Raw genomic sequence first — 26,286 nt, 5'->3', positions numbered from 1 at the left:
TGTGTCCTGCCTGAGCCGAAGGAGGCTCCCACCATCTCTATAACTGGATTTGGTGGGTGGACAGCAGTGGCTGTTAAGTAGCTTCCTTTAGGCCAGAGAGGGTCACACGCTGGTGAGTGTAGGCTCTGAGGGCGGCAGGCGGCTGAGGCGGCACTGTGGATGGGGTCTGGCGGGGACGCCGTGCTCACTCTCCACTCGTTTCCCAGGCAGCAGCAGCAGTGCCCTGGGCCTGCAGAGCCTGGGGCTGTCCGGCCAGGCACCCAGCTCTTCCTCTCTGGACGCAGGAACCCTCTCTGACACCACAGCATCAGGTAACTGTCCGCAGCAAGGAGCGCGGCTCAGGGCCCCAGGACCCTCGGGCCTCGTCTCCAGTGCTGTGAGAGTGTCACGGGCAGCTGCTTTGACAGGCCATTCTGGACTTCCTGCTTCTGCCTTGGCTTTAGAAATGCGGGTGCGGAAGGCCCAGCGCTGCAGCTCGGCAAAGACGTTATGGCTCCGCTTTCCTCCACTTTGCATGCTGCCTGGCTTCAGCTGATTCCCCCAGAAAGGCCAAGAGAGCAGCTTGCAGGTTAACCAGCTTTAGGGCTGAAATCACAGCTTTCAGGCTTCTTCACCAGAGTTCTAACATCTTAGACAAGATTAAAAGGGAGACAAGAAACAAGAGTGCATACCTTTTAACTTCTTTCTCTTAATCTGCTACAAGAAGCGGAGTGAACGCTTCAGGTCAGCGTGGGTCACCGCCAGGGATCTGAGCTCGGGGGGTAGGGTTTTTATGCACAATTCAAACGCATAGGAAATCTTCAGACTTCATTTTGTGTTTATTTTCAGTGTCTTTCCTAATTTGATTAAAAAAAAAAAACCAACATCCTGAGTGGAGAGTTGGACCGAATAGAGGAGGGTGGAGCATCTGAGCAGTCTCCTGGAAAGTCAGCCCCTGAGTGATCTAAGGGTTGATTGAGAATCCTCAGACTCACGCGTCCCTGTGTGCATTTGTTTGTTTTCCTTTCTGGCTTTGGCGTCTTACCTCCGTAGTTGAGAAAGGGAGAAACTGGCTGTCTCCTCGCCTGCTGCCATGGCTCGCTGCTCCCCTTAGGCCTCTCGAGTTGCTGTCGTCTCAGGCTTGGCGGCCGCTGCTGGGTGGCGCGGTTGTGTTCGTGCTGTGCTCTCTGGCTGTCTTGGCTTTCCTCCCCCGTGTATCTCATCCAGCATTTTCCTCCTGTCTCAGCTCCGCCCTGATCCTGGATGCTGTGGCTGTCTCTGGGGAATTTCCTTGCTTCATTATTAGCATCTGATGAGGAAGTTTGAAATTTCTCAGTGAGCTCCCCTCTGGACCATCTGATTAAACAAAAAAACAACCAGGGTTGATTGAAGAGCTCATGATGAGTGATTTCCTAGCATTAGCGTAAATTGATTACGAAACAGATCTCCTGAAAATTCAGAATCTATGCTTTTGAATGGTGCTGGCTAGTCTCTGATCTCAGCAGGTGTCAGTCCCACATAGGCTGTGGTGACCGTGAAGCATTTTAGCCAGAAAACTGCCCATGTCACGGATTCTTGAGTCTGCACTGTTTCACTTGCACTGTGGCGTAGCAGCGAAGGAAATGCCCATTGAACTGGGTTTTCACTTCTGAGTACTGTGTGCAGTGCGCCATGTAGAGTGTCTGTTTCTGTCAGTGATTAACCAGCAAAGCGGATCTTTCCCTTTTCCTCGGACGACAGGATGTCTAAACTGCATTGTGTCCACCACGCTGTGTGGTTTGCTGCCTTCGCCCTGAGAAGAGGTTTTCCCTGTAACAGCTCTCGTTACTCTCTCAGCTCCAGCCTCGGACGACGAGGGCAGCACGGCCGCGACGGACGGCTCCACCCTGCGGACCTCCCCTGCCGACCACGGGGGCAGTGTGGGCTCGGAGAGCGGGGGCAGTGCCGTGGACTCAGTGGCTGGCGAGCACAGTGGTAATGTGGCTGGAGGTCCTGACCTTGGGCAGAGGGTGGGGACAAAGTAGGAATTCCTGCCTGGGTCCTGGGGTTGGTTTCAGCAGAGGGAAGTTTAATAATCTGTTAGTGGAAGAAAGAAATGATGTACGTAATTCCAAATCCTGGTTCATCTGAGACAGCTGTGGTGTGACTCTGAAATCAGTCACGCTGTGGTCTTTGCTTCTGTCTTTGTGGGGAGAGATTTGGGGCAGTCCTGCTGTTCACAGTCTGGTGTATTAATAGAGCAGGCCATCTGTGCTGGCTGGTGGGGGCGGGGCTCTAACATGAGGAAGCATGGCAGCCGTTTTGGTTTGACCTCAGAAAATCAGTCTTTGTTTAAACATTGGGTATGAGCTTGTTTTTGCAAAAGAGATACAGAGTAGTTGATAATTTTCTAGAGCCCCAGACCAGCACATGCTGCCTCTGGAATATGAGATGGGGATGAGTCAGCAGCTGAGGCTAAGGTTAGCCTTGTGGGTGGGTCTTACAGTCTTTGGGTGCCCAGAAAGGCATTTTAGTCATCAAGTGTCGTGGGGCCGAAATCGTGAATTCAGTCCTTATTGAGCTTCACATAAAAGAAAACATTTTTCTAAGCTACCAGTCAGATAGCTTTGGAATGCATTGGATTTCACCAGGCTCTGCGAGTTGATTAGCTGTTTTTAAACCATTTCCCTCTAGTGTCTGGCCGGAGCAGTGCCTATGGTGATGCCACGGCAGAGGGGCATCCAGCTGGACCAGGAAGCGTCAGTTCAAGCACTGGTGCCATCAGCACCACCACCGGGCACCAGGAAGGAGACGGCTCCGAGGGCGAAGGAGAAGGGGAAGGGGAAGCAGATGTCCATGCTAGCAACAGGTCAGGGCCGGGCCACCAGCATGCAGGGGACTTTCCTGGGGGGCGTTTGCGGGTTAGGATGATGCCTCAGTTGCTGGAGGTGGAGAGCTGAGAGTAGTGTCTTTCTTTTGAAATGTAAAGGTTATGGACTCAGAAACAGTTTAAAAATGGTAAGAAGCATTCTAGGTCTGTCTCCTGGTCCTGACGGCAATTGTATCAAGTCAGTTGCAGAGAAAGTATAACGTGGTTTTGCTCATAAGGCGAGCCTGTATCCCTTAAAGTGATTGTCATAAAACCATGTGTCCTCCTTACTCAAGTCTTTCTTCTTTCATCATTAACCACAGACTCATCTTGTAGCATTCTCCTTATAAATGGCACTGTTCTAGGCTCAACAGTGACAGGTGTGAAGTAATACTAGCAGTAACTCTTTGTTCAGTGTGTTAGGTAATAGAGAATTAAGACAGCAAATGTCAGTTTACGTCTAGAAATATCCCTGGTGAGGCATTTGGCAATTTGAAAGTAATCCATAGTATTCCTAGTCCAGCCGCTTTAGAAAATTTTGGTGGTATTTGGTACTGGATTGGTGGAGTGAATGTATTCACCAAGAGGAGATTAGAGAAATAGAAGAGAAGGAAGAGAAAAACCCCAAGAATATCCCCAGGTGGCACTCGCGGTAAAGAATCCGCCTGCCAGTGCAAGAGGCGCAGGAGATGCGGTGTGGCCTCTGGGTGAGGAAGGCCTCCCGGAGGAGGGCATGGCGACCAGCTCCAGCAGTCTTGTCCGGAGAGCTGCAGGGACAGACAGGGGAGCCCGGCTGGCTGCAGTCCGTGGGTTTGCAAAGAGTTGGATACAACTGAGCGCACACACTGTGATACAATGTTTGTCACCTTTCCTTGCCGCCCGTAGTTACCACGTTAGTGCAGGAATCAGTATTTTGAACTGAATGATTTCTATCAGGAAAAGACGTAACTGAAGCAGTCAGGTGTTGGAGACGTTTTGAGAGGGCATCAGAGAGCATCTGCTCTCCTCCCTGTATCCTGCGCTTCCACTTAACTCCTGCAGCACCCCTTTGGGGACGATGACCTCTGGTGCTTAACTGGGGTTAACCCCATCCCAGCCCTCGAGGCTGTTGTAGAGCCCCAGTGTGAGTTCCCTGAGTCCCACAGCAGATTCCCCCTGGCTGGCTGTTGGCCATATGGTGGTGTGCATGTCTCCATGTTGCTCTCCATCCGCCCCACCCTCTCCCCCACCCCCACCCCTGCGTCCACCAGTCTCTCCTCTGTCTGCGTCTCCATCGCTGCCCTGCAAGTAGGTTCATGAGTACTGTCTTTCTGGATTCCATATATATGTGTTAATAGGTGATGTTTGTCTTTTTGACTGACTTCACTCTGTATGAGGCTCTAGGTTCATCCACCTCATTAAAGCTGACTCAGTTGCGTTTATTTTTATGGCTGAGTGATTCTCCACTGTGTATCCGTACCACAGCTGCTTCATCTGTTCATCTGCCACTGGGCGTCTAGGTTGCGTCCGAGTCCTAGCTGCTGTAAACCGTGCTGCACTGAACACTGGGATGCGTGTGTCTTTTTCAGTTAGGGTTTTCGCAGGGTGTATGCCTCATAGTGGGGTTACTGTGTTGTATGGTGGTAGGATTCTTGCTTTTTTAAGGAGTCTCCATGCTGTCTTCCACAATGGCTGTGTCAATTTACATTCCCACCAACAGTGCGGGAGAGTTCCCTTTTCTCCACATCCTCTCCAGCATTTACTGTTTGTAGATTTTTTTGATGAGGGCCGTTCTGACTGGTGTGAGGTGGTAGCTCATTGTGGTTTTGATATGCATTTCTCTGATAAGGAGTGATGTTGAGCATCTTTCCGTGTATCTAGCCATGTGTATTCTTTGAAGAAGTGTCTGTTTAGGTCTTCTGCCCACTTTTCGATTGGATTGCTTGTTTTCTGGGATTTGTTTTTTAACTACTTCACCTAAAAGGCATTTTCTGTTTACCTTCGGTTTTCCTCTTAATGTGATTTCTAGGTTGATTACATGTGTTCGATAGTGTGATCTTTGTGATTTTTTGTTCTTTGAAGTTCGTTTCTTTGAAATATTTTAAATCTAGTTTATTGTTGCTTTTTATCGTTGCTTATATTGTTGCTTTTTATCATTGCTTAACTTTTGAACCGGGAAGTTTGCTTTTAACTACTGTTAGTCACTGATCGATTTGTGTTTGTTTTGTGCTTGTTTCTGTGTCTCTCTGCGGTCTGTGTAGCCCTCTTCCGGTTAATTTGCTCTCCAGCCCCGTCTCCCCACCTCTCCAAGTCTGGAAGTTGTTCGCTCAGTTTCCAGTCTTGTAATAGTTGTGCTAATCATTTCAATATGCATACTTAACCCGAAACTACAGTTAACAAGAGCTGTATCTTCTTGTAGAAAATATATAAGACTTCTGCATTGAAAACTATGAAAACTAGTTGAGAGAAAATAAATGAGCGGATATACTATATTTATGGATAGAAAGATTCATTGTATAAAGATAACAATTGTCTCTAAATTGATACAGGTTCAGTATAATCCCAGTCAAAAATCTCAGCTGGCTTTATTGTATGTGTAAGAATTGACAAGCTGATTCTAAAGTTTATTTGAAAGAGTAAAAGACTAAGTAAGGTCTACCAAGGCAGTATCAGAATACCCACAGGATTATGAGGACTGCACAACCATTCAGTTCAGTCGCTCAGTCTTATCCGACTCTCTGTGACCCTATGAATTGCAGCATGCCAGGCCTCCCTGTCCATCACCAACTCCCAGAGTTCACTCAGACTCACGTCCATCAAGTCGGTGATGCCATCCAGCCATCTCATCCTCTGTCATCCCCTTCTCCTCCTGCCCCCAATCCCTCCCAGCATCAGAGTCTTTTCCAATGAGTCAACTCTTCTCATGAGGTGGCCAAAGTACCGAAGTTTCAGCTTTAGCATCATTCCTTCCAAAGGAATCTCAGGGTTGATCTCCTTCAGAATGGACTGGTTGGATCTCCTTGCAGTCCAAGGGACTCTCAAGAGTCTTCTCCAACACCACAGTTCAAAAGCATCAATTCTTCAGCGCTCAGCCTTCTTCACAGTCCAAGTCTCACATCCATACATGACCATTGGAAAAACCACAGCCTTGACTAGACGGACCTTAGTCGGCAAAGTAATGTCTCTGCTTTTGAATATGCTATCTAGGTTGGTCATAACTTTTCTTCCAAGGAGTAAGCGTCTTTTAATTTCATGGCTGCAGTCACCATCTGCAATGATTTTGGAGCCCCCCAAAATAAAGTCTGACACTGTTTCCACTGTTTGCCCATCTATTTCCCATGAAGTGATGGGACCAGATGCCATGATCTTCGTTTTCTGAATGTTGAGCTTTAAGCCAACTTTTTCACTCTCCTCTTTCACTTTCATCAAGAGGCTTTTGAGTTCCTCTTCACTTTCTGCCCTAAGGGTGGTGTCATCTGCATATCTGAGGTTATTGATATTTCTCACGGCAATCTTGATTTCAGCTTGTGTTTCTTCCAGTCCAGCGTTTCTCATGATGTACTCTGCATATAAGTTAAATAAGCAGGGTGACAATATACAGCCTTGACGGACTCCTTTTCCTATTTGGAACCAGTCTGTTGTTCCATGTCCAGTTCTAACTGTTGCTTCCTGATCTGCATATAGGTTTCTCAGGAGGCAGGTCAGATGGTCTGGTATTCCCATCTTTTTCAGAATTTTCCACAGTTTATTGTGATCCACACAGTCAAAGGCTTTGGCATAGTCAAGAAAGCAGAAATTGATGTTTTCCTGGAACTCTCTTGCTTTTTCCATGATCCAGCAGTTGTTGGCAATTTGATCTCTGGTTCCTCTGCCTTTTCTAAAAGCAGCTTGAACATCTGGAATTTCACGGTTCACGTATTGCTGAAGCCTGGCTTGGAGCATTTTGAGCATTACTTTACTAGCATGTGAGATGAGTGCGATTGTGCGGTAGCTTGAGTATTTTTTGGCATTGCCTTTCTTTGGGATTGGAATGAAAACTGACCTTTTCCAGTCCTGTGGCCACTGCTGAGTTTTCCAAATTTGCTGGCATGTTGAGTGCAGCACTTTCACAACATCATCTTTCAGGATTTGAAATAGCTTCTTGTAAAGCTGCGTTCAGTAAGAGTGGGATTTTGGTTCAAGGATAGACAAAATAGATTAGTGAAACAGACTAGAGTTCAGAAACGGACTCACACATACATGGTCACCTGACTCAGGACGCAGGTGGCTCTTCTGTGCCGTGGAGGAGAGGGTGGTCTTTCAGTCAGTGGCAGTGGCCTGGCTGGAAATTAATCTGGAATAAAATGAGTCTTTTTCGTTTTATGACCTGATCATAAGGAAAAATCAGTTGCACTCTGGATTTAACTGCAAAAGATAACGCTTCCCTGGTTTTATTTTTTCACTTATTGTTTGTTTTTATTGTGGTCTAGCTGCTTTACAATGCTGTGTTAGTTTCCGCTGTGCAATGAAATGAGTCTGTTATACCCATACATCTCCTCCCTCTTGAACCCTCTCCCCAAATCTCATGCATCTAGGTCACCACAGGAAACTTACTGGTTTCAGAAGACAAAATGTCTTCATAGCTGATGGTTGGCAAAGATTTCATAAATAGGACACAAAAAGTATTAACTAAAAGGAAAAAATAAACGGGACTGTATTTCAATGCTTTTTTCCTACTTTTCTGTCAGTGTCAAGATTTGAGTCAGCTAACTTTTCTCACAGGCTCCTGGGAGAAGTGGTCTGTTTCTGTTACTTTTGACTCAGGTCTCTTCTTCTGTGGCTCCTCCCTGAGGTTCTCATGGAGGGCCCTCCCCATGTGGGGCAGACTCTGGCTGTCCTCCCTACTCCAGATGCCTTGTAAGGTCCTAGCAGCCTGGGGCCCAGATTGCTTTCAGAGCATCGTAGCCTCAGCTTTTCAGATGTCCTAAAATCAGTGCCAGGGCTCTGCTTATCCTTCTGGATTTTTGTCTTCACTCACCCCCGACCTAATAATTTCTTCATTGCTGGTAACGTCTTTATTGCTTTTATTTTAATTTTGTATTCAGTGATCTTTCTAAATTCACTTAAATTCTAATTATAGATTTTGATAATTAGACTAATCCTAATTATGAGTTTGGTTATTAGATTAATTCTTATCACAAATTCTGCATGAATAATCCTGTCTTCTGTAAATAATGACATTTAACTTTTTTCTCTCCAATCTTTATACCTTTTAATTGCCTTTTCTTGCTTTATTGTTTTGGGTCGGACAGAAGTGGTGATGTGGAAAACCTTATCTCATTCCCAGACACAGGAGAAAAGGTTTACCATTTTACCGTTAAGTATGATGTTACCTGGAGGGTTTTCTATGATACTCTCTATCAAATTTTGTTTCTAGTTTGCTGGGAGATATTTTATGTTGGAGATAGTGAAGGACAGGGAAGCCTGCCGTGTTGCAGTCCTTGGGGTCACAGAGAGTCAGATACAGCTTAGTTGACTGAACAGCAACAGGTTTATCTTGAATTGGTTTTTGGAGCCTTCCAGCTGCTTTTGTTGCACTTAGTTGATTATATGTCTTTTCTCCTTTATTCTTTTTAAGGTTGTAAATTACAGTAACTGATATTTTCCATTATTAAACCAACCTTCTGGGGACACCTACTCATGGTGTCTTATCCTTTGTATCACTGGATTTGAGTTGCCAATGTTTTATTTAGGCCTATACTTTTTCTTCTTTGGAACATTTTTGTCAGGTGTCGATATTCATGTTATTCTGGCCTCGTAAAGTGAGTGAGGATGTGTTTCCCCTTCTCTGTTCTCTACAAAAGGTTGTATAAGATTGGTTTTATTTCCTCTGTAAATTCTTAGAAAACTTGATCTGTGGAATCGTCTGGGTCTAGACTTCCTTTAAGAGAAGACTTACCTGCAGATTCATTTTTGTCAATTTTTGTATGTTGTGCATTTCAAGGAATTTGTTTGTTTTATTGTCATGAAGTTGTTCATAATATATTTTATCATCCTTTTAATGCCTTTAGGAATTGTGATGATACCCCTTTTTTTCATTTTAGCATTGGTAACATTTTTTCCCCCAAAAGTCAGTCTTGCTAGAAACTACCAACTTTATAAAGAACCAGTTTTTCTTAGGTTTTTGGCTTAGATTGTCCTCTTTTGTATACTTGCTTTCTGTTTCATTTATACTCTTTATTGTTTCCTTTTTCTCTTACTAGCTTTTTTGTTTCATTATCTTATTTTTGGTGGTGGGTTAATTTTCCTTTTTTTTTTTTTTAGCTTTTTAAGATGGTTAAATCATCCATTTTTAACCTTTATTTTTCTATATTTATTTGAAGTTATATACTTCTTTCTAAAATTCCCTTTAAATATTAGACAGGAGCCCACATATTTTGATATGTTGTATTTTCATTGGTATTCGGTTCAAAATGGTTTCAAAATTCTTTTGTTATTAAAGTTTTGATCCATGGGGTATTTAGAAATATGTTGCTGAATTTCCAAACATTTGAGGATTTTCTAATTATTTTTTGGTTATTGATGTATAGTTTAATTTACTGTGGCTGGGGAATATACTGTGTAATTGTGATCATTTGAAATTTCTTGAGACTCATCACTTCTAAAATGATGTTACATATTTTTACTGTTTTCAGTTACTTTTAGCTAGAAGGTCAATTTAGGTAACCTCTCCATATTGCTAATGGAATTTGCTAAAGTTGTTTTAAATTAACGTTACTTTTCATGAATAAGTTAATTAAGGAATTGTTAAGTCAGTTTTTAAAATAATATAATAACTGAATTGCTTTTACTTTAAGATGTGAGGAGGAAATTGTAATTTTTGGTACAGTGTGTAATTTTTTTCCTTGAGAACACTCTATCTTAAGAGTTTGAAAAGTCAGTAGTCTGGCATGGTCTTGGTCCAGGTCAAGACTCTGCTCCTTACGTTGACTTTTTCCTTTATGTGTATATTTACATGCACACTTTCCAAACCTGAGGATTTTAACCTGTCTCAAAACTTGTATGCTGCATCCTAAAAATACTGAGCTGTTGCCGTCATCCCATCTTTTGTCACTGGTACCTCATTGATTCCTCAGCAGTTTTTATTCATTTGTCGTCCCCACCAAGCTGGTCGAATTATTCGAAGATGCATGCACGGGCTTTTGTGTATTACTGTATTCTGAGGGTCGTTTAGCTCATTCTTTCAAGTTCTTTTTAGGATGATTGCCATTTATAATTCAAGACTCTATTTTTATTCAGGCTTTTATTGTTTTGAAAATATTCTGGATACCTATTATGATATGTAGTACATGATAATCACACTTAAAAAAAAATGTAGGCATGTGGCTTCTTAGGCACAGTCCGTAAAGTAAAATGAAGCAAATTGGTTTATTAATTATGAGAGTAAATCCATTAATTGATTCAGCAAATGCACTGTTGGTCTGTGTAAGATTGTGTTAGGTGAGGCTGCCACCCAGCTTGTTCACAACCCCTTGATTAATTTCCGTGGTGGTCCTCTTCCCTCTTCAAGGATCTGTCTGTTTCCGGCTGAGCTGGGTCTTCGCTGCTGTCCATGAGTCCTCTCTGGTCGTGGCCAGTGGGGCCCGCGCTTCAGCTGTGGCATGCTGGCTTCTCACGGGGTGGCTTCTCTTGTTGCCAAGCGCAGGCCTCGTGGGCTCAGTGGTTGGAGTGCTTGAGCTTAGTTGCCACACAGCATATGGGGTCTTCCCAGACGAGGGACCACGCTGCTGTGGCCCGCAGTACAAGGTGAATTCTTAGCAACTGGACCACCAGGACAGCCCCATATTGGTCCTCTTGAATTGGCGTGTTCACTGGAGGTGCAGACACACACATTTACTGCAGAAGCCCAGGTCTGTATCGGCTGACGAAGAAGGCAAGGTAGTGGCCAGCTGTGTATGTGGAAGGGCTCATGTTTCTTGTATTGATGTTGAGATTGAATTTTACACTAGGAAAAAGGATGGCTACGCTGTGAGAGGGCAGAGCAGTGACTAGCCTTCCTAATGACTTGGGAAGCAAGAGGAAAGGGCTGGGTCGCTGTGCAACTGACTGACATGAAACGTATAGATGGGAGGGTTCCAGGAAATAATGCCTGGAGGCAGAAAAGGGCCACATGTGAAAACAGCCATAAAGCCTACTTTTGAAGGCTTGAGTAGTGAGAACAACAAGGACCCAATTGCTTGAGCGATAGTTTTTATCTTTCCTGTAAGTAAGTTTTCAGTACCATCAGTTATATCTTGAAACAGTTTGGCTCCACTCTAGCAAAGTGAGATTTTTTTCCTTCTGAGTTGCTATTAATAGTATTCCAAAGGCTTGTCTTAAATGCTAGGATTGTTCCTAAGAAGTAGGTTCTTTGTTTACCTTGCTGGCAGGAAGAAAGAACTATATTCAGCTGGCTAGTGTTTGTGTATTAGCTCATGTTTTGTGTATCTTCCCTGGTCTTTTAGGCTGCACATGGTCCGTCTGATGCTGTTGGAGAGACTGCTGCAAACTCTGCCCCAGTTACGAAGTGTCGGAGGAGTCCGGGCCATCCCGTACATGCAGGTACCCCGCATTCACCTGGGTCTGTCACATCACAGGTGGGCATCCTTTAGCAGGCTCACACTTCTCCCGCTGAGCCTCTGAGAGGCTTTGTTTCGTATTAGGTCATAGAATAATGGAATATAATTTTGAATTGCAGGTTACAGTCCTTCATTTTATAAATGAGAAGACCAAGGATCAGAGAATTAAAAATAATGTCTGCAGCCACCCAGCTAGTTACTGACAGAGCAAGGAACAAAAGTCTGCTCCAGAGAGTCTTGAGTGTCTATCTAGTGTCTCTTTCTTAATGTTAGTGATAGAGCGAGGTCTGCTAGCTGCCTTCCTCTGAGGCCGAATTGTTCTTCAGCACAGCGCAGTGCTGTATCTTAAGCCACTTGGATGGAATGTCGGTTAGTCAGTCAGTTGTGCGGACTTCTTGCAGAACGTTTTCTGCGTTGCCAAGGGTAGCATATACCATCATTTGATTTCTCTGACTCTGGACCCTTCACCTTGGTTACTTTAGGATTTTGAACCTTTCTATGGGCTGTAGTTCCAGTTGACAGGGCAGGCAGGAGGATTGGGATTTCGTGTGAAACACTTAGTGTTTAGAGTTGTTGCTCTTCAGGGAATTGGCTTTCACGTTTTGCCTCTCTGTTGACCTGCAGGTCATTCTGATGCTCACTACAGATCTGGATGGGGAAGACGAGAAAGACAAGGGGGCCCTGGACAACCTGCTCTCCCAGCTGATTGCCGAGCTGGGCATGGACAAGAAGGTGACATTTGAGCGTCATTGTGTGCGGAGCAGTAACTGAGATCAGGTTTTTTGCTTCCTCTCTGAGACGTCACTGAGTCACAGGGGGTGACTCTCCACTGAGGCAGGTCCATTAGAAATGTTGTCCGTGTGTACTTTGGCCCAGGCATACTTTGGATCTGGCTATAAATGAGGAGCAAGACCAGGTCACTGCCCTTGTGGCTCTTTTGTAGCTCCACGAGGTGAAAATGATAAATGGGTTGTTTGTATCTTGGCCTCAGGTAGTGGCACCCCACTCCAGTGCTCTTGCCTGGAAAATCCCATGGATGGAGGAGCCTGGTGGGCTGCAGTCCATGGGGTCGCGAAGAGTCGGACTCGACTGAGGGACTTCCCTTTCACTTTTCACTTTCATGCATTGGAGAAGGAAATAGCAACCCACTCCAGTGTTCTTGCCTGGAGAATCCCAGGGATGGGGGAGCTGGTGGGCTGGTGTCTATGGAGTCACACAGAGTTGGACACGACTGAAGCGACTTAGCAGCAGCAGCAGCTCCTAGGTGTGTCAGGCTCTAGTGTCCAGGTGCATAGACCGCAGGTGCATTGGAGCTTGTTTGGTCCGTGATTCCATGTGAGAACCATTCAGCGTTGATAAGAGTGAGGGGGTCTCGTGGCGAAGATGCCTCGGGGTCAACACCAGCGTGGCCCCCTGGCTCCCCGCTGCAGGACGTCTCTAGGAAGAGCGAGCGCAGCGCCCTGAACGAGGTGCACCTGGTGCTGATGCGGCTGTTGAGCGTCTTCATGTCCAGGACCAAGTCCGGATCCAAGGCTTCCGTCTGCGAGGTGTGTTGCCCCGGGCTGACAGCTGTGGGGAAGCAAAGGGGGTTGTGCGTTTGGCACCAGGGCAGCGGGCAGAGGCGACAGAACCTCTCTCACCGAGTGAGGCTGTTGGCGCTCGGGAGGAGTAAGAGTCTAAGCTGCCACCTCTTTAGGAGAAGGCTTCCACCTTTTTCAGAATCCCTTCCAAGCTCTGATCTTTTCCAACAATCCCGCCATTGGAGGGGGTTAAAGGGTTTGGAAGTTCCATTATTGAAAAGCAGGAGACTGTTCTGCAAGCTGCAGAGTGGCTAAGAGGATTCCCCTGCTGTATGTTGCTATAAGGTATGGTAATAAAGCAGAGAGAAAGCAGTGCGTGCGTGGTGGAAAGGAGATTAACACAAAGCAGAGAAGGTAGAAATGGAGGCTGAACTGCATCCAATCTTAATGAGCTTATGAACTGTGGGGGCTGCTGGGATTTGCAAGGCTCTCCTAATGGTTTTATTTACAGTAGCTTTTCCCCTGCCTTTTCATTTGTGTGATCACTCACCCCATCTCCTTTGGAAGGTAGTTCTGTGGGAAGAGCCCCTACTGGGAGGGTGGGGTTGCAGAGAAATGCCTATGGTGGAAAGTTTTCCTCTCTTCTTAAAATAACTAGGCTTCTTTTCTGGATGCCCAAGGAGAAAGAGAAAACCCCCCTCCAGGTGGAAGGGTTAGCTGACTCTTGCCTCCGTGGCCTCTGGCACCTGCGTGTTGGGAGATTAGGTTTGGGACCTGGTGTGTCTTTATTTGCTCTTACCATGCTGTTGTGCGGAAGAGTTGGGGAAGCGTTTGAGCTCGTTGGGAGGCTTTTAAATTAAGAGATGGACTCACACTCATGACAGCTGGTTCTCAGGCTGCCAGGAGTGCGTTTCCTGCTCGCAGGCTCAGCTGGACTGCACGCCGGGCTGCCAGCCGTTCTCACCTTGTCCCCGCTTTCCCGCAGTCGTCTTCCCTCATCTCGAGCGCCACGGCCGCCGCCCTGCTGAGCTCTGGGGCTGTGGACTACTGCCTGCACGTGCTCAAGTCCCTGCTGGAGCACTGGAAGAGCCAGCAGAGCGACGAGGAGCCTGTGGCCACCAGCCAGTTGCTGAAACCACACACCACGTCGTCCCCGCCTGACATGAGCCCGTTCTTCCTCCGCCAGTATGTGAAGGTGAGGGCCTTCCCCGGGCAGGGAGCCTCTCCTTTCCCTCCCCCAGGCTTCGTGTCATCACTCCCCCAGAGTAGCGCCAAAGGAGCCAAGGATGTGCCTTGCTCCCCCTGCTGTCACCAGAGGGCCTTTAGCACTCTGGTTTAGAAGATGGGCTTTTTCTGGTCGGACGAGTCTGGGAATACATCGCTGGGAACACGCGTTCCCACTCACCACCGTGAAGCTTCCAGAAGTCCTGTCTGACTTTTAGCAAGCCTCAGTTTATACTTCTGGAGGGTGAGCACACCCAGAGGATCCGCTTCATAGAGCTGTTGGGGGCCTCGGATGTTTGGAGAGCACAGTGCCCAGCACATCCCAGAGTTCGGGAGATGTTAATTATCATCCCCATTTCTGTCCCACTGAAGTCCACGTAGCAGAGCAGGATGGCCTGGGCTGGGTGTGCTGCTCACTGCGTGCTCAGAACCGCTTTAAAGAATATGGAAGTAAAACAGAACAGAAAATGTGAACCTGAGCCTGTCCTTCTCTTTCTGTATAACCCTTGGGTGGTTTTCCATGGCTCTTTGGCCAAAAGTTCTTGGTGGATCCAGCTATCTGCTTGACTCTATCATCTACAACAGTCCCGCATGTGGCGCTGCTGACTTCTGTGCCTCCCCCCAGGGTATATGCCCTTCTGAAGTTCTCTCCTCTCCTTCTGCGTTCCTTCTGTCCCCCGTCAGTTCCAGGGGATTCCTTGGTGGCTCAAGTGGTAAAGAATCTGCCTGCCATGCAAGAGACGTCGGTTCGATACCTGAGTCGGGAAGACCCCCTGGAGAAGGGAGAGGCTGCCCACTCCAGTATTCTTGGGCTTCCCTGGTGGCTCAGCTGGTAAAGAATCCACCCGCAAAGCGGGGGACCTGAGTTTGATCCCTTGGTTGGGAAGATCCTCTGGAGAAGGGAGCGGCTACCCACTCCAGTATTCTGGCCTGGAGAATTCCATGGACTGTGTGGTCCATGGGGCCACAAAGAGTCGGACACGACTGAGCGACATTCACTGTTCACTTTTTAAGACGCAGGTCACACACTGGGTCCTTCCACAGCATACACTCTGCCACTCTCCAGTCTGAGCCTTTCCCTGGGTCCCAGAGCACCCTGACCACACATGTGGGGTCTTCCCTCCAGGCTCACATCACGACCCTGTTTTATTCCTCTTCACACTTCCGGTGTTTGACGCAGATCTGGTAACAGCTGGGGACTGACTGCACGGCACACTGGCTCTGGCAGGCGCTTTTGGGGCGCACACGGTTTGCAGGGTAGCTGTGGTTCCCCGTGTCCATGAATCTCCCAGTGATCCTCGACACACTGTTTCTTACAGAAATATGATCACCATGGAAAGCTTTGGTTCTAGGGAATGGGATACATCTCTCATAGAAAGTCAGACATCCTCTTCCTTTACTCTTTCTTCAATTTTCTCCTGTTCTAGCTCTGATTTTTGTGTAAGCAGAGTAAAGTCAGTCCAGTGTCAAAAACCAGAGTGAAATGTTAGAACTTTTAAGAGTGGTGAGATCTGTCACCACTATAAGCTCTGCGTGTGATGGAATTGCCCCCAGAGCCCAGGGTCTTCCTGGGTTTGTGAACTAAACTGTCAGTCAGTGACGGCTCCAGCTTTGGAGGGCGCCATTTACTGTCTCCGTCGTAATGTGTTCCTACTGAGCAGGAGACCAGCCTTTCTCCTGGCTGTGGTCACGGAAGAGTCTCGATCATGGCTCTTCCACACACATTCTTCTCCAGGGCCATGCTGCTGATGTATTTGAGGCCTATACTCAGCTTCTGACAGAGATGGTGCTGAGACTGCCGTACCAAATCAAAAAGATCGCCGACACCAACTCGCGGATCCCACCTCCTGTTTTTGATCATTCATGGTTTTACTTTCTCTCGGAGGTAAGTGAGGGTCCCAGTCGAGGAGAGGACATGGGCTGTGACTGCCTCTGTGGCCCCCTTGTACCCCAACTGGCACGTGGTGTTTCCCCCAGCAGAGCCCCTCCCCCCACTGAGGTCTTGCTCCTCCTGAGCGTACCGTATGACGACGCCGTGGGAGCTGTGTGTCAGAGCAGGCTGTCCCCTTTAGTGTCTGATTCTGTACCTTTCACATTCCCCACACATGGTGACGATGGCCACGTTTCATAGCTTGGACTCTGTCTGGAAAACAGAAAGTATACTAGTTAAGTGAACTGAGAGATTTTAATATAGAGAGTTGGTTAAACAGCCGTTGAAGAACCAAGAAGATGACACGGGAACACTGAGGTAACACAGAGGTAGTAACTGTGAGAAGCAGCTGCGGCAGCCCTGCCAGTGAAGAGGAGAGCCCCGGTGGATCTGACGGGGGCCTGCCGTGGGACCGCAGGAGCTCTGGAGGGGTGTGAGGTGGCTGATTCTGGAAGTTCTGCAGGAAGCCAAGGAACAGGAGCGCCTGGACTTGGCCTGTTCTTGGCTGCTGAGATGCTGGAGGCCGCAGGGTGCGGGCTGCCGCTGGGACAGCGGGTGGACGGGGAGGCGCAGGCCCCTTCCCTGCTCCCGCCCCCCGGTGTCCTCACCCCGCGCTCCCCACCGGCAGGGCCTCAGAGGGGGCTGCTGCAGAGCAGCGGCACAGGCAGCCTGGTTCTGGACCGTACACCGCAGAGCAGGCTGTGTTTGGAGGCTGGAGAACGTGGCTAAATAACCCACAGAGCCCACCTGAGGTTAACTCCACAAGAAAAATGTTAGCAAACCCCAAATGACCAGTTCAAATTGTAGAGGTACAACAACCCAACTTTTTTCCCCTCTATTTAACCTGAAAGAGAGATTCTGAAAGTTTTTTCCTTATAGTTTCACTCTGGGCGGACTGGAGTGGAGACCAGCTTCCTTCTAGATCCCTAAGTACTACCATGAGGAATAGTAGGAATATTGCCGTTTCTCCCTTTTTAATGGTTTTCTTTCTCCTAGTCCTTGTAAGGAATACAGAAGCCAGCTCAGCTGTGAGGAAGTAGCTTGGTTCATGGTATTGTTTTGAAGTCCAGGGTGCCGTGGCCGGTGTGGATCCGTCCCCGAGCCCCTGACTCTGTGGTTTCTCCCCTCAAGTACCTGATGGTCCAGCAGACTCCGTTTGTGCGCCGGCAAGTCCGCAAACTTCTGCTTTTCATCTGCGGGTCGAAGGAGAAGTACCGCCAGCTCCGCGATCTGCACACTCTGGACTCCCACGTGCGAGGGATCAAGAAGCTGCTGGAGGAGCAGGGCATCTTCCTCCGGGCGAGCGTGGTCACGGCCAGCTCCGGCTCTGCCTTGCAGTATGACACACTCATCAGCCTGGTACGGCCCTGCTGGGGGTGGGGGACAGGGAGAGGCTCGGCCACGTGGGCAGATGGAGCCGTGCACACAGGGCTTCCCAGATCAGGGTCGATCCATCACACCTGACTGCTGTACCACACGTGATTGCCTTCAGGGTCTGCAGTTTCCCGTCCCTGTCCCCGCTCTTGCTGGGCAGTGGTTCCTCTGTCATGAGGAGGGCTGCCTAACTGTGGCATTTGCTCACATTGTGGGCAGGATCAACCCATGGTTTGTGCATCTCTCGTTTTTGTCCCAGAATACTACAGAAATGATGTATTACCACCTAAAATCAGTTGTTTGATTTTGGGGTATAAATTGCATGATTGCATAGGAAAATCTAGAAAGAATGTCTTCAGTATTAAAGACTCCTAGGTCAGTGCTCTTACTATAGTGCTCTTAGTAAGAAAAAAATAAACTGGATTCTAGTGGTTTTGGTCCAAGCCTACCTTTGCTGCTGCATTATTTCAGGGGTCAAAGGACCCCTGAAAACAAAGGGCCTTTGTGTGGTGGGGCGTTGAATGAAGCAGGCTCCATAAGGGCCGGAGTGTGCAGGCCTCGGTCCTAGGTTACTAGGGCACTGGTCAGCCTCACACAGAGGACAAGGGTCTGCTACCCAGAGCTGGGGAGAGGGCCCTGAGGGTGGCAGGTGTGGGCCATTGCTCCTACTCGGGTCTGCTGCAGATGGAGCGCCTGAAGGCCTGTGCCGAGATCGCTGCCCAGCGCACCGTCAACTGGCAGAAGTTCTGCATCAAGGACGACTGTAAGCAATGCCTCTCTGTTTGGTTGCTCTTCATTCATTCATTCCTTCAAGAACTATTCATCGAGGTCCCCGGTAGGCCACGCGTTTTACTGGGTGTTAGAGATAGAGTCATGAGCAAGCTAGACAGGCAGCACTCTGCCCAGCAAAGAAGACAAGACCTCCAAGACTGAGAAGGGTCCTTAGAGAGAATGGGGGTGCTGTGGGGGCACAGGGTAGGTATCTGCTGGAAGGTCAGCAGTATCTGCTGTAGGTATCTGGGGTGGTCCGCTGATGAGGAGAGTCACTGTCTTCATAGAAGTGGGGGCTGGGAGCCAGTCTCTGAGTCATTGCTGTAGGACTCGTCAGGGTCTCCACAGTTGTGAACCCTTCCGGGTGAACCTCCGCGCAGCCCTTGGGCAGGCACTTGGAGGAGGGGGCCAGCCTGGCTTCTGGAGCAGCCGCCCTATGCCTGCGTGAGGGGCACGGAGCTGAGCCCCCGTCTCCTCTACCTGCAGCCGTCCTGTGCTTCCTCCTGCAAGTCAGCTTCCTGGTGGACGAGGGGGTGTCCCCCGTGCTGTTGCAGCTGCTCTCCTGTGCCCTGTGTGGCAGCAAGGTGCTTGCCGCGCTGGCGGCCTCAGCAGGCTCCTCCAGCACCTCCTCGTCTTCTGCCCCTGCGGCCGCCAGCTCTGGACAAGCCACGGCACAGCCCAAGTCGTCCACGAAGAAGAGCAAGAAGGAGGAAAAGGAGAAGGAGAAAGAGGGTAAGGACCACCTCCTTGGTGATGAGAACGATGTGTTCTCATGTCTGAGAGCACACCGTTTATCCCCTTCCTCTGAAAGGGTTTTCACCCTCATCTAGAGAGACCTAAAACCCAAGTGCCCCCCAGGGCCTGCTCTTGGTCTCATTTCAGTTCTGTTCCAGGTGACCACGTAAAGAGTGTGACTCCCCATAGCAAGTGTCTGTAACGGGAAAGGCCAGAGGTGCACTGAATATTTTTACTGGCCCAGGGTGGAGCAATTGTCAGCATTAAATGAAGCTGTGTTAGTTACTAAACGTGCCTTGTAAGCTGCTAGGTGCTTTATAGATGGATGCGATAGTCATCTTTAGCCAACTCCTTGCCATCAGAAAGGTGGAAGCTTTGCTGTGTCCCTGCTTTCCATGACCCTTGGAGGCCTGAGACAGGTGTGCAGGTGGCTCACACTGCCCCGTTCATTATTCCGATGCCTCTGTGCAGGTCGGTAGTAACGTTGACTGTATCAGGTAGCAGACTTGTGAAAAGAAACCCCTTCCCCAGTGTGACTACGCTTGCTCAGTGCCAGCTTTGTATAGGCACTTTATCCGCTGCTTTTATTGGTAGCATTATTTTATTTGCAGCTGTTTGTTCCCTCGTAAACAACTAAAAAGTGAAAGTCTCTCAGTCGTGTCCGACTCTTTGCATCCCCATGGAGTCCATGGAATTCTCCAGGCCAGGATACTGGAGTGGGTAGCCTTTCCCTTCTCCAGGGGATCTTCCCAACCCAGGGATCGAACCCAGGGATTGAACTCAGGTCTCCCGCACTGCAGGCAGATTCTGTACCAGCTGAGCCACCAGGGAGGGCCAAGAATACTGGAGGGGGTAGCCTGTCCCTTCTCCAGGGGATCTGAAGTTGTTTTCAAATTATAACCATTTTGGCAAAAACTTAAGAGACAGCATCCCCTCTCACTCCATTTGAGGACCCTAGACCACTTCTTCCTATCTTCAGCCCTCTGTCCTGCTCTCATCTTGCAGTGGAGAGCTCAGGCAGCCAAGAGGACCAGCTGTGCACAGCTTTGGTGAACCAACTGAACAAATTTGCGGACAAGGAGACCTTGGTCCAGTTTCTGCGCTGCTTCCTCTTGGAGTCTAACTCCTCGTCGGTGCGCTGGCAGGCCCATTGCCTGACTCTGCACATCTACAGGTAGGGCCTGGGGCTTGCTCTGATCAGGCTGCGTGGGCCTGGGGGCGAAATTCTCTCTTGTCTTCATGGTGCATGCCTACGGTTGCGCATCAGCATTCACACCGGTCTGAATCCTCTTGACGACTGCAGATTTCTTCATCAAGTTGTCTGCTTCTTAGCTATTAACCTGATGTCAGAGGAAGAGGTGATCTGTTGCCCACCAAGAAGACTGTGTGTCGAAGTCTGTTAAATGACCAAACTTGGTTCTTTAGCTAACAGTACTCAGTTTCTGCCCTTGAGTGATGCTGGAAGATGGGAGAAAGCCACCTTCTGAAGACAGGGAAGGATGGTGCTGGGTCTGTTAGGGCTGATGGTCCAGAGAGCGGTAGCGCCGCTCACTTAGCCCATAGTTGTGGGGAAAGAGGTGCATCACCAAAACAGCGCTTGGGCCTTGTTGATTAACATAAAGGAGCCCCTAGGGTTTTTTGCTACTGATAAAATGAACTGTCATTTATCTCCAGAAACTCTAGCAGATCTCAGCAGGAGCTGCTGCTAGACCTGATGTGGTCCATATGGCCAGAACTCCCAGCCTACGGCCGCAAGGCTGCCCAGTTTGTGGACCTCCTGGGATATTTCTCCTTGAAAACCCCACAGACAGAGAAGAAGGTAACAGATAATTGATGGTCAAAAAGGCTCACTTGCCACATTTAACTTTTTTTCTCTTGAATTAAGAATGTTAGGACTAACCTACATGGGGGTATACAGATGAAATCTCTTTTAAATATATATTGAGCACTCCCAATATGTATGTCACCTAGAAGATACACACTAGCAAAAAAGCACAACCTGAATTTGGCTTGGCCAGTAGACGTAGATAAAGTGGGGAAGAAATGCATCTCATTAAAATTGCTTGGGGAGAAAAATGGTCCTCTGGTTTTCCTGGCTATCCTGATCACACATCAAAAAGTATTTCTGTAACGAGATAATCATTTCATAGCTTCTCCATAATAATAACATTTCCCTTCCTCCACAAGCTCTAAAAAGATGGCTGTTACTAAGACTGTGAAAACTTCTAAAGAACATACAGTCCTTTAAACGGTTAGGAATTAGGCTCAGCTTTGCGTGATTCTGAATGAGGGCTGGTACTTCCAGGGCAGTAGCAGCTGGAAAGCAGAGGAGAAAAGTCTTTTCTAGTAAGACTTTCCCTTGGGCTTTAACTCTGGTTCCCTGTTGACTTCTGTTTTCAGTTGAAAGAATATTCACAGAAGGCTGTGGAGATTCTTCGGACTCAAAACCATATTCTTACCAACCATCCCAACTCCAACATTTACAAGTGAGTTCTCTTCTGCTTTCTCTCTGTTTGAGGCTCAGTCAACAGGGCAGTTGCTGTTTCCACGCTGATTGGCTTGTTAAGAAGGGTCTCTAGTTTCAAGGGTCTAAGTCTGAATCACATAAGACAGGTTTACAGGAAATAGCTGCCTTTAAAAGAAAACCTTTGGAAGACAGTGTTGATTAAAATCTTTTATTATTTCCCTGGTATGTTAGCAACTGTTCTTTTTTTTTTTCCCCTCCAAACTTTATTGATGTATAATTTACACACAACAACATGTACCCTTTTCAAGTATACAATTTAATGATTTTTAGTCAATTTAGTTGTGACTCTTGAGTCAAATTTTAATGTAACATTTAGGATTCCCCTGACCTCAGAGCAGATCAGAAATAGGGCTATCTCACATTTCCTCGTGTTTTCACTGGGGTGAGGCTTGCCTTGGGGAACAGTGAGCTGCGATTTTCTTTTGACTTCTTTGTGAAGCTCCGTGCTTTTTCTAAAATGAGAATTTAATGCTGAGACTGCTTTCTCCCTTAGCACCTTGTCTGGCCTGGTGGAGTTTGACGGCTATTACCTGGAGAGTGACCCCTGCCTGGTGTGTAATAATCCAGAAGTGCCGTTTTGTGTAAGTGCCATCTCTCGCGTGGGTAGTCCTGGCTTCTGGGGCCGGTGCGTCTCTGGCTTCTAGAGACTGATGTTACTGCTCGGGTGTCCCTCTCCCAGTGGTGGGTCAGAGTGGTGTGAATTCTTACCTGACCAGCCACCTTAAATCAAAGTCCCATCCATGGACGAAGAGGGGCTCACGCTGACGAGTCTTGAAGCCGAGGAGCCGCTAACCCTGCACTGACACAGTGCCCTGTGCGCCTCTATATGCAGTGCATCAAGCTGTCTTCCATTAAAGTGGACACGCGGTACACCACCACCCAGCAGGTCGTGAAGCTCATTGGCAGCCACACCATCAGCAAAGTGACGGTGAAAATCGGGGACCTGAAACGGACCAAGATGGTGCGCACTGTCAACCTCTACTACAACAACCGGACCGTGCAGGCCATCGTGGAGCTGAAAAACAAGTAGGGGCTTTTCAGTCTTGGAGAGGGGCGGGCCTGCGAGGCCCGGCCAAGCGGCACACTCCTGGTGGCCCAGTATGTCTGTCCTCTTCCGACTCTGGTCGTGGCTGGGGGACAGAAGTGCAGTGCCGGCTCTTAAGGGTGCGGACGGAGGCTGTGAGGTCGTGTCTGTGGGGCCCTCGAAGCCCAGGCTCTGCTGCAGCCTGAAGCGGAGTGGAGTGCTGGGGGCTCCAGGCTGCTCACAGCTGCGCTGGAGGAGCGGCTGTTCCCATGTAGACTCTAAGGTAGTGAGGGAGTTGTTTGTTAGATTGAGACACTGTTCTCTTGCTCACGGAGCGGGCAGCAGTTCTCAAGGAGCTTCTCTAGTATGAAGTCCTTCCATTTCTGCGTGGTGCCTTTTGTCTACATTTGCTGACGCTGATCTTTCTAGCTTATCTGTCCTGACGTCTGAAACGAGGCCTGGTGTGTATGGGCCAAAGAAGACACTAGCTTGGGTTCGTGTCGACTTTTACTGAGACAGACCACTTGTTGAAGACTCAGGCGTTGCTCTCGGGCAGAGAATATGGGTAGAGGCTACTGGAATGCCAGGACTTGCAGTGAGTGCTGCTCTGTGCTCAGAATGGAAGTATTAGTATTACTCTGAAGGCAGAATAAAGCTAGCATGTACCACGGGAACAAACGGCCACCGGGAGCTCTGCTCTTTGAAGCAGGTTTTGTCCTTTGAAAAGCATGGTTCACACTGGTGGCCTGCGGGTAGAAGCTGCTCATTGGGATGACCCAGTCCCCTCTGGAGCAGGTGGATTTGGTTTCTGTTGTGCAGAGTTAGCTCAGCTGCTGGGGTGAAGCCCTCACACTCTGGAATGCGACTGTGGTTAACATCCCTTGGAGAATCTATTTCCTTATCTGTAAAAAGCAGAGAAGTCTACTCTCAGGGTGTTCTTTTAAGGATTAAATGTGTTAGCATATGTGGAATGCTGAGAACAGAGCCTGACACATAGTAAAATTTCAGTAAACACTAACTCTAACCATATTAATATAATTATCTCTTAAATTATCACACGCCTTTACTCTTTCTGACTCTTCTTGGCTCATGGGCCGGATCCTGGTGTGTCCTCTGCCTCCCTGAAGCAACCTGAGCTTTATCCTTCCAAGGTAGTTGCCATGATAGGAACTTACGGTAGTCACCATCATGGAGCCTCTTGGGAGTCCAGGCTCCAGTGTGGCATACTTTCAGAGTAACGTCTTCCCTTGATGGACATTCCCTTGTTTTTCTGGAATCTCAGAAATTACCATATATGGTGTCTTAAAGCACCTATATGTTCTACCCTTTTTTTCAAGAGAGAAAGAATAGTGGAAACGTCTCTTTAAAATTAAGTTGCTTTTATTTGTCAGAGTCCCTTTCCTTAGAATAACCATTTCACTGTCTTGGGAGAACACGTACGAACAGTCTTCTTTCCGTCTTATCAGCCCGTCGTTGCTGTGGGTCTTGTGAGAGTCTCTCGGGTCCTCTGCCTGTCTGCCTGACACTCTTTCTCCTAGGCCGGCGCGCTGGCACAAAGCCAAGAAGGTTCAGCTGACGCCTGGGCAGACAGAGGTGAAGATCGACCTGCCTTTGCCCATCGTGGCCTCCAACCTGATGATTGAGTTCGCAGACTTCTACGAGAACTACCAGGCCTCCACGGAGACCCTGCAGTGCCCTCGCTGCAGCGCCTCGGTCCCCGCCAACCCCGGCGTCTGCGGCAACTGTGGCGAGAATGTCTACCAGTGCCACAAGTGCAGGTGGGGGCGGCTGTCCCGCAGGCCCGGCCCGGCGCACCCCTCGTATTCCTCAGGAGGCTCTCAGCGTGGTGCCCGCGCGGTGGAGCATCATGGCCCCTAGAGTGTGGAGTTCACAGATACAGGAGGCCAGGGCCGGGGAGAGTGGTGGGGTGCCGGGTGGGCTGGGGTTCCCGAGTTGAGCTCCGCGTCCCTTTCCCGGTTGCCTGGTTGCCTGAGTCGTCCTTGCCCGTTGGCTGCTGCCCCATCCGAGAGCCCTGCAGGGTGCCCAGCGTCTGCAGATGAGGCGCGTCCGTCCCCTCTTCCCTCCGCCCTCTGCTGCCCGCTGACCCGCACTCTGGGGTTTCAGGTCCATCAACTATGACGAAAAGGACCCCTTCCTGTGCAATGCCTGCGGCTTCTGTAAGTACGCTCGCTTCGACTTCATGCTCTACGCCAAGCCCTGCTGCGCAGTGGACCCCATCGAGAATGAGGAGGACCGGAAGAAGGTGAGGCCGTGTCCGCGCGAGGCCCACACTGGGCTCTGGTCAGAGCTTAGGGGCCGAGCTGCTGTGGGCAGCGTGCTTTTCCTTCTTGCCCAAGTTGTCTTGGCTCAGCGTGTTTTCAGGGCTAAGCTTTTGAGTGGCAACAAATAAGATGGATTGGAACACGTGTTTTGGGTAGAATTTTGGAGACGTGTTGGCAATGGAAGTAGAGTATCTCAAGGGGCAAGTGACGTGGTGGGACTGGAGATGGGAGGACAGAGCAGGGGCTGCTGTCAGAATAGTCACCAGCAGCAGCAGCCTGGCAAAGCGGAGTGATGTCTAGCTCCAGAGTCAGAAGGATGAACACCGCAGTTCCCCCTGTGCTTTTAACACCGTGTGACGTAAGTCACTGCCCTCAGCATTGTTTATGCGAATGTGCATCATATACTTTGCGTACCCACTTCACAGGGTTACTGCGATGAGTAGAAATACCGCGTGAAACACAGTACGTGACTGGACCACTGAGGGGAAGTCTTCAGTGTTGATGAGCCTTCGTGCACTCCCCATCTCTTCCTGTCTAGGCCGTGTCCAACATCAACACGCTTCTGGACAAAGCCGACCGGGTGTATCACCAGCTGATGGGACATCGGCCGCAGCTGGAGAACCTGCTCTGCAAAGTGAACGAGGCAGCTCCTGAGAAGCCACAGGTAATCCGGATGACAGGGGTGTTGGGAGAGGGTTCTGGGTCAGAGGCAGAGACTTGCCCCAGGTGAGGCCGTCTCCCGGTGGAAGGCTGACCACGTCCCTCTGGGTTGCAGGACGACTCGGGAACCTCTGGGGGTATCAGCTCCACTTCAGCCAGCGTGAACCGATATATCTTGCAGCTGGCACAGGAGTACTGCGGAGACTGCAAGAGCTCTTTTGACGAACTCTCCAAAATCATCCAGGTAGAGCCGGGAGCGGCTGGAGTGCATTTTGTTGTGGGTTATTGACATTGTTTTCAAAGCAGTTCTTTGCCCCACCCCCGCCACGGTGAAGCGCCAGCCACACAGCTGCTCACCTAGTGCAGTCTCGGGTGCGCGGTAGAGAGCTGAGCTCATACCAGAATGCTGAGAGTCATGGAGGTTGTTACAGATCAGTTTTTCTTGATCGGTCACATCGGTGGGTAGTATGTTACAGACCTCACCCCCATGGGATGGAAGACTGGCTGCAGATAAGAGCCACCAGGGTCCTTGTTCCCAAAGTGGCTGGTAGGCCATCTTCACTCCATGTGCCTATGTTCCTGACTTTATTCTTTAAAGAAAGTGTTACGTGGGTGTTAAGGACATATGTCTGTGATTAGAAGCTGAGGTCTAACTCTGCCCCTTGCCTTGGTCAAGCCACCCTCTCTAAGCTGTTTCTTCCTCTGTAAAATGGGGATAAAGTATCTTAACTGCTAAGGTCATTGAAAAAAAGTTAGTTGCACAGTCATATTGAATGCTTTGTGATCCCATAGACTGTAGCCTGCCAGGCTCCTCTGTCCATGGAATTCTCCAGGCA

At 48.8% G+C, this 26,286-nt stretch overlaps 1 protein-coding gene across 3 annotated transcripts in view; it reads left to right on the top strand.

The window, feature by feature from the left end:
• UBR4 (ubiquitin protein ligase E3 component n-recognin 4) overlaps positions 1 to 26,286 on the top strand; it is a 131,626-nt gene that overhangs the window by 65,893 nt on the left and 39,447 nt on the right. For 2 of the 3 annotated variants that reach the window (XM_040229415.1, XM_040229416.1), the window contains 20 exons: positions 207 to 311; positions 1,816 to 1,953; positions 2,653 to 2,827; positions 11,290 to 11,386; positions 12,028 to 12,135; positions 12,834 to 12,950; positions 13,909 to 14,118; positions 15,883 to 16,032; positions 17,209 to 17,436; positions 18,136 to 18,214; positions 18,709 to 18,954; positions 19,963 to 20,131; positions 20,632 to 20,776; positions 21,358 to 21,443; positions 21,978 to 22,065; positions 22,317 to 22,510; positions 24,047 to 24,286; positions 24,633 to 24,771; positions 25,329 to 25,454; positions 25,566 to 25,694. In XM_040229415.1, the coding sequence (XP_040085349.1) occupies positions 207 to 311; positions 1,816 to 1,953; positions 2,653 to 2,827; positions 11,290 to 11,386; positions 12,028 to 12,135; positions 12,834 to 12,950; positions 13,909 to 14,118; positions 15,883 to 16,032; positions 17,209 to 17,436; positions 18,136 to 18,214; positions 18,709 to 18,954; positions 19,963 to 20,131; positions 20,632 to 20,776; positions 21,358 to 21,443; positions 21,978 to 22,065; positions 22,317 to 22,510; positions 24,047 to 24,286; positions 24,633 to 24,771; positions 25,329 to 25,454; positions 25,566 to 25,694 (2,969 nt within the window). Of the gene's footprint in view, positions 1 to 206; positions 312 to 1,815; positions 1,954 to 2,652; positions 2,828 to 11,289; positions 11,387 to 12,027; positions 12,136 to 12,833; positions 12,951 to 13,908; positions 14,119 to 15,882; positions 16,033 to 17,208; positions 17,437 to 18,135; positions 18,215 to 18,708; positions 18,957 to 19,962; positions 20,132 to 20,631; positions 20,777 to 21,357; positions 21,444 to 21,977; positions 22,066 to 22,316; positions 22,511 to 24,046; positions 24,287 to 24,632; positions 24,772 to 25,328; positions 25,455 to 25,565; positions 25,695 to 26,286 lie in introns of all 3 variants that reach the window. The other variant, XR_005719112.1, reaches the window with a different exon arrangement.

The sequence above is a fragment of the Oryx dammah genome, unplaced genomic scaffold (assembly GCF_014754425.2).
Source record: "Oryx dammah isolate SB20612 unplaced genomic scaffold, SCBI_Odam_1.1 HiC_scaffold_27, whole genome shotgun sequence".
Taxonomy (NCBI): Eukaryota; Metazoa; Chordata; class Mammalia; order Artiodactyla; family Bovidae; genus Oryx; species Oryx dammah.
This window is presented reverse-complemented; position numbering and strand designations above follow the sequence as displayed.